The 7,569-nt window shown below is 49.5% G+C and overlaps 1 protein-coding gene across 3 annotated transcripts in view; it reads right to left on the bottom strand.

Moving 5' to 3' along the window:
• The window catches only part of AP2S1 (adaptor related protein complex 2 subunit sigma 1), a 9,993-nt gene extending 5,495 nt beyond the window's left edge, over window positions 1-4,498 (bottom strand). For 2 of the 3 annotated variants that reach the window (XM_007458489.1, XM_007458487.1), the window contains exons 1-2: window positions 4,346-4,498; window positions 1,822-1,971 (exon numbers count right to left, since the gene is read on the bottom strand). In XM_007458489.1, coding sequence (XP_007458551.1) covers window positions 1,822-1,971; window positions 4,346-4,348 — 153 coding nt within the window. In that variant the 5' untranslated portion in view covers window positions 4,349-4,498. The remainder of the gene's footprint in view (window positions 1-1,821; window positions 1,972-4,345) is intronic. The other variant, XM_007458488.1, reaches the window with a different exon arrangement.
• Window positions 4,499-7,569: the final 3,071 nt, after the last annotated feature.

Genomic DNA, 7,569 nt, shown 5'->3' with positions numbered 1-7,569 from the left:
TTCCTGCTGCCTCAGGGTCTTTGCACTTGCTGTTCCCTGGGCTTGAAATGTTCCTTTCTCAGATATCATCTCCTTCCACTCCTCAATTCCTTCAGGTCTGGACTCAAATGGCCCCTCTTCAATGAAGATCTCCTGATCAAACCATTTAAACCTGCGTTCCAACTCCTGCTGTACACACCCCAGCAATTCCGGCCCCCACAGCTGCTTCTTTTTTCTCCCTGACACCTATCACCACCTGATACACTGTATCTTTACTAACAGTCTCCCACCCACTAGAATGTCAGCTGTCAGCTCTCCAAGGGCAGGCACTGGGTCTGTTTCGTTCCCTGCTGTATCACCGGTGCCTAGAACAGTGCCCAGCACACAGCAGTCCCCTGATTAATATTTGTTGAATTCTACAGGACAATCAGCCTGGTCTCTTGAACAGGCTAATCCTGTGGGAATTAAAGCTGGCGGCATCTCAATAAAGAGACCAAAGAGACATGGAAACCAAAAGCAATTCCAAGATCCTTGACTGGCTTTGGACAATCAGTTTTGATGATCTGGGGGAAATTTAAGTATTGATTGGGTACTAGAGTAATAGTAGTAAGGAAGTATGACTCATTTTATCAGGCCTGATGATACTTTGGTCATGGAAGGAAGTGTCTTTATTTTCTGAGATGTATCCTCAAATATTTAGGGGGGAAACGTCATGGTCTCTGTAACTTATAATTTTTTTTGGCTGCACTGCACGGTTTATGGGATCTTAGTTCCCCAACCAGGGATTGAACCCAGGCCCTTGGCAGTGAGAGTGAGAAATCCTAACCACTGGATCACCAGGGAATTCCCCCGTGATCTCTGTAACTTAATGGAAAACACTACAGCAAGGGATGGTTCATTATAACATTCCCTACTCTGTGTGTTTGAGTATTTTAAGTTTTTTAAAGGCACCAGAAAAAAAAAAAAAGTTGTTCGGCTGAAAAAAAGAGAAAAAGGTAAAACAAAAATGCAGGACTTCCCTGGTGGCACAGTGGTGAAGAACCCGCCTGCCAATGCAGGGGACACGGGTTTGAGCCCTGGTCCGGGAAGACCCCATATGCTGTGGAGCAACTAAGCCCGTGAGCCACAGCTACTGAGCCTGTGCTCTAGAGCCTGCGAGCCTCAACTACTGAGCCCCAATGCCTAGAGCCCATGCTCCGCAACAAGAGAAACGACCGCAAAGAGAAGCCCGCGCACTGCAACGAAGAGTAGCCCCCGCTCTCTGCAACTAGAGAAAGCCCACACAGCAACGAAGACCCAACGCAGCCAAAATTAGATAAATAAATAATAAATTTATAAAAATAAAATCAAAAGCAAACTCTTAATACTATGAAATCTGGGTAGTTTGCAATAGACTTCTCTCTTGTTGTACTAACCTGTACGCCTGAAAAATTTCACACTAAAACGTACCCCCCAGGGCTTCCCTGGTGGCGCAGTGGTTGAGAGCCCGTCTGCGGATGCAGGGGACACGGGTTCGTGCCCCGGTCCGGAAGATCCCACATGCCGCGGAGCGGCTGGGCCCGTGAGCCATGGCCGCTGAGCCTGCGTGTCCAGAGCCTGTGCTCCGCGACGGGAGAGGCCACAGCAGTGTGAGGCCCGCGTACCACAAAAAAAAAAAAAGTACCCCCCAAAGGAAGGAAGATGGCAAGCATGTTGAATAAATGAATGTGGGAAGGAAGGAGGGCGTGAGGGGTTATTGCCATTAGAGGTTGGACAGGAGGCTGGGAAGGAGGGGTCAAAAGGAAGCAAGGGAGTGGGGGGGGGCATTTGGGCCAGGGCTGGGGGGGGGTAGTTTCCCGTCACCTCCACAAAGTTGGTGTGTTTGGCATCTCGGACAGTGACCACAGCGTGCACCTCCTCGATCAGCTTCTGTTTCTCGTCGTCATCAAACTGCATGTACCACTTGGCCAGGCGCGTCTTGCCTGCCCGGTTCTGGATGAGGATGAAGCGGATCTGGGGGCAGCAGGAGGAGGGAGGGAGAGGGGTGGGGAGGGCGGGCCAGTGCTGGGCGGCCCTGCCCAACAGCCCCACCCATCCCCACAGGGGAGACAGGGCCCACATGTCCCTGCGGCCTGTCTTCCAAGGGTCTCAGCCACGCCCCAGAGCCCAGTCAGGTTGGCCTGGTCACACGCTCCTGTCCCAGGTCCCTCCAACACCCCTGTGATTTCTCTGGACAACTCTGCAGTCATTTCTAGGGCACTAAGTCCCAGGCTCCACCAACTCTCTCGTCTCCCTGACCTTGGACAAAAGATCCGCCCCTCTAAGCCTCAGTTCCCCACCCCGGCAAAACAAGTTTCCACAGAAGACCCACTTTGTCAGGGTGCTCTGAAGTTTAAATAAGTTTATAAATTTAGTCTAGTAGCTGGCACTAGCATGTTTGCTCAGTGTCGGCTACGATCAGTGATGGCTAGGAAATGTGTTTTTATGATTCTGAAAAGCCAGCTCAACTCTCATAGGGCTGCTATGAACACTCAACAAGTTGATCCTGGAAAGGCTTTGTAGAGTGCCTATTACATACTGAGTGATCAATAAAATTAGCTATTATGAATGAGGCATTTGACCAAGTGGCTAAGAACACAGACTCCAGAGCCCGAATGAATCCTGGCACTGCTGGCTGTGTGTCTGCAGGCAAGCTACTTAACCTCTCCGGACCTCAGTTTCTCCATGTGTATAATGGATATAACGAGAGTACCTCCCTCAGGAGACTGTTGCATGAGTTATTAAATATAAGAGGTATAATACAGTGACTAGTACATACTAAGTGTTATACAAATATTAGTTCTTAGTAATATTATAATTCATCAGCATTTGACTTTGAGAAAACCATGGCCCAAGTTCACGTAGTTAGGAAGCCTGCCTTTGGGCTCAGTTCTGTTTGCGATGGGCATACTTATGCCCGTTTTATAGATGAAGAAACTGAGGCTCAGAGAAAGGAAGTCTCACAGCCAGAAAGCAGAGCTGGGAGTCCAAAGGCTTTCCTCTGAACCCCCTTACCCTCACTTGTGGGAGCCTCCACCCACTGGCGAGAGTCCGCTCTCTTTCCTAAGCCTCACTCTCCACACACTCCATCCCTCCTCCCCCAACCAATCAGGCTGCACAGAAACAGGATATTACACTCTCCTTCCAAGAACCCCTTCTGCTGAGCCAGGGAAAACCACTTCCTAGGGCAGGGGTCCTGGCAGGCAGGGAAAGGGCGTGGGGTGGGAGTTGGGGGGGACCCACGCCACACAGCCACAGCCTGGGGGCAGAGCCAGAGATAGATGGGGTATCTAGGGAGGAGAGACATAGAAGCCAGTCTACACAGCTGAGGGAGAGCTCTGCCTCTTACTCCTAAATTCCCTCACACACCTCTTCCTGTTTCTCCTCCCAATTAGAATCTCTCCACCTCAGGGAATCCACAATGAGAAGTCCCTTCCCTCCTGTATCCTCGCCCCTCTGATGTCCCCTCTTGATGCTCCCCAACCTTCTCTGTCTCCAAGCCCCCTACCCGGGAGTTGTTCCCTTTTGACTCCCGCTTTCTCCGTTTCAGTGCCCTCTGTCAGGTCGCCCCATCCCGATCCCCGGGGAGCGGTGACAAATCCAATGCCCAGTCCTTGTTCCCAAAGCCCCATCCCCACCTCTCCCACTTCCATGCCTACTCCCTATTCTCCAAGACCCCTTCTCTTGCAAAGACCTACTCCATTGCTCCCCACTCGTTTCTAGCATTCATTCCCTACGCCAAGGCCTCTCCCTTTTATTGCACACTTTCCCTGACATTAAAGCCCCACTCCGTACAGTTGTCTACTTCCCGTCTCCAGGGTCCAGTCTCTTCCCCTCGAGATACCTCTCATCAGCAGTATCCGGCCCAGTTCCAACACCCCCTCCGCCTGCAATGTCAGCTTCCTGCCTCTAGAGACCCCCTATCTCCTATCACAATGTCTCCCATTCTTCAACTCTCCTGCCACGCTCCCAGAGTCCTCCTCTTAGGATGTCCCCTCCCCACCTCCAATTCCTTCTGTCCATCTCTGAGATCCTCCCTGATCTCTTACCTCCCTGTTTCAAAACCCTCCAGCCACCTCCAGTGTCTCCCTCCCGCACAGCCCTCTCCCCTTGCCACCTGGTCTCCAAAGCTCCCTGGCCTCGAGAGCCCCGGTACACTCCAGCGCCCAGAACTACCTCCCGGTTCTCCACTTCCCCGGCCTTCGATCGGCCCCAATCCCGAGAGCCCGCGCCCGGCCCAGACCATCGCACCGCAGCAGGGGCGGCTTGTCAGTATCCCACCGAGTCTCCAGTACCTGCACGTGGACCCACCCTTCTCCCGTCCCCAGCGTGGGCGCGCCCGCGTTACCATGGTGACCCCCGTCCGGACCCCAGCGGCCGCGGTCCCGCGTCTTCTGGGCGGCTCCGGCTTTGGCAGCTGCTGGGGGACCGACGGCTAGAGCGGACTTCCGGGAGACGAACTCGCCCGCCCTCTCGCGCACAGTCCGCTGGGAATTGTAGTCCGGGAAAAAAATGGGTTCGCTTGTCTGGGAGGCAAGCCTGGGAAAAGAGACGGTCTCGCTTCCCAGCATGCTGCGCGACTGTCCTTTTCCTACCGCACGGTTCGGACTCCAAATGCATGCTGGGAGCCGTGGGCGAATTATAGTCCTCCGAGGACTACAATTCCCGACATGCTTGATGGCCAGCGATACGAGCGCTGCATCCTGGGAAATGTAGTTCCTCCAGCCTCCCTCCACCTCCCCGCGAAGGCGAAAAGGACAAGCCGGGAAGAGTTGTTTTAAATAAGAAACTGCGTTGGGGGAGCTAGAAATGTAACTGTCTTTCCGTGTTCACCCAGTACTTTGTTTAAAATGTGTTGAGTGTTTTCTGTGGGAGACAGACAGTGGTTTAAGAGCATGAATTTGGAAGTCAGAACTGTGTGCAAATCCTGCCATCGCATTTCCTAGCACTTTGGGCCAGCAATTTCACCTCTTAACTCAATTTCTTCATCTGTAAAAGAGGGGTGATCAAGGGGTAACCTCAGTAGGGTTGTTGTAAAGCTTCGGTAAGTTTCCAAAGTACTTAGCACAGTGCTCAACACATGGTAAGTGCTCAATAAATATTAAAATCATGAATGTTCACTGTTAACATACATCAGGTAATAGGCGTCTTCTTCCTTCCTATCCAGAGGTACACCTGCCTTCTTTCAGTTACCCAAACAGGCCAAGTGCTTTCCCACTTCAGTGCCTTTCCTTTGCGCTGTTCCCTGGAAATCCTTCCCCCATTTATTTGCTGGCTGACCTCTTTTCTTCCTCTAGCTTAAACAGCACCTCCACAGTACTATATAGAGGACCCAACATACAAAAGTCCCCCTCTCCGACCCCTCAAATTCTCTAGGTCAGCAGTTAGTTTGATTTTTTTAAGCCTTTTTACAACTGTTAATGATTTATTTGGGGTGTGTGGGTCTGTTGTCTGGATCTCCCCTTAGGTCCCTGTTGAGAGCAGGGACCCTGTCTATTAACTGTATCTACATCACCTAGAACACGGTGGCACATAGTAAGCACTCAGTAAAGGTATTGATACTGAGGGGAGACTTGCCCTAATAAAAACAAACCACATCCTAGAACAATGTAAATTAAAAGTGTAGTATTGGCAAAAGAACCAACACATAGCTATTGAATAATTGCAGGGGCAAAAAGAGGTCAGAGATCATTTCCGTCTCTTGCACTGCTTTATCTCCAACAGGGTTGGGACCAGGATAAGGTAAGCAATGTGCCCAGGGTGAAAAATTTAAAAAGGCACTCACTTGGGACTTTCCTGGCGGTCCAGTGGTTAAGACTCTATGCTTCCAATGCAGGGGGTGTGGGTTCAGTCCCTGGTCAGGGAACTAAGATCCCATATGCCGCGGGGTGCAGCCAAAATTTTTAAAAAAGTTAAAAAGGCACTCACTCTTAGGTGCTGACCCAGCCCTTGCAGGAGCCTGAAAGTGAACACCTGGCTTGCCTCCCCTTGGTCCCAGCCCTGATCTCCAGTGCCCAGCTCAGTGCCTGGCACAAGTCTGGTGTTTGATAAACATCTGCTGAATGAATGAATTAATAGGTATCAAGAAAACAGACACGTGTAATGCTAAGTAAAAGAAGTCTTACATGAATGAATAGTTACTATGTGATTTGTTTGAATGACCATGAAGACTAAAATTGGTAAAACTAATCTATGATATAAAAACAGGAACAGTGATTGTCTCTGTGGGCAGGGGGCTAGGAGGTAAGGATTATGTTGGATTTGGCATAGTAATATTCTATACTTTGAAAGAGGTTTTAGTTACATGGATGTAGATATACATCAAAAATCAACAAGTGATACACAAGATTTGTGCATTTCACCTTACATAAAATTTACCTGATCAAAAATAGTCAGTAAATATTGAGCTCCATTTGATGCTATGCATATTGGTTTGTTTTTTGTTTTTTTGTCTTTATTGGGTTTATTTTGTTTTTGGCCGCGTCGTGCAGCATGCGGGATCTTAGTTCCCCGACCAGGGATCAAACCCGAGCCCCCTGCAGTGGAAGTGCGGATTCTTAACCACTGGACCACCAGGGGAGTCCCTGAAATTAACTTTAAAATATATCAGAAAAGTAAGTTAGATTAGTGGATTGATTAAAGGATAGAGAGGTGAAAAGAAAAGAAACAAAATTATAGAATCTAGATGCTGAGTATATGGGCATTCACTGTGTAAAACTTTCAAACTTTATGTTTGGAAATTGCCATAATAAAAGAAAGAAAAAAGGAAAAGAAAACAGACACTGTCCCCACCCCGACGTCATTCATGGTCTAGCAGGGGAAATAGACTTAAATGACATATGCAAATAAATAACAAATTACTGAGCAAATAACAATAAATATTTCTTATCTCACACAGCTTCTATGGATTGGGAATTTGGGAGCAGCTTACCTGGGTGATTCTGGTTTGGTGTCTCTCATGAGGTTGCAGTCAAGATGTCAGCTTGGGGACTTCTCTGGTGGTGCAGTGGTTAAGACTCCACACTCCCAATGCAGGGGGCCCGGGTTCGACCCCTGGTCAGAGAACTAGATCCCACATGCATGCTGCAACTAAGAGTTCACATGCCACAACTAAGGAGCCCACCTCCCGCAACTAAGACCCTGCGCAACCAAATAAATAAATATTAAAAAAAAAAAAAAGATGTCAGCTGGGAATGCAGTCATTTGAAGGCTCAGTCCACTGGCCCTGAAGGATCTCCCTCCCAGGGACTCACTCATGGTGTTGGCTGATTAATGCTGGCTGTTGGCAGGAGGTCTCAGTTCCTCGCAGGTGGCCCTCTCCACAAGGACACATGAGCTGTTTTCCCCCAGACTGAATGATCCAAGAAAGGGCAAGGCCAGAAGCTGCAATATATTTTATGACCTGGCCTCAAAGTCACACCCTGTTATTTCCACATTATCTTATTGGTACCCGGAACTGCCCTATCCAAGGTAGGAGGGGACCTGAGTACCAGGTGAGAATCAGCGGGGTCCATCTTGGAGACCTGGCTACCACAATTGCTTAAAGCAGAGGCACCTAGCCTAGCTGAGGAG

Source organism: Lipotes vexillifer, unplaced genomic scaffold (assembly GCF_000442215.2).
Source record: "Lipotes vexillifer unplaced genomic scaffold, Lipotes_vexillifer_v1.1 scaffold371, whole genome shotgun sequence".
In the NCBI taxonomy this organism is placed as follows: Eukaryota; Metazoa; Chordata; class Mammalia; order Artiodactyla; family Lipotidae; genus Lipotes; species Lipotes vexillifer.
This window is presented reverse-complemented; position numbering and strand designations above follow the sequence as displayed.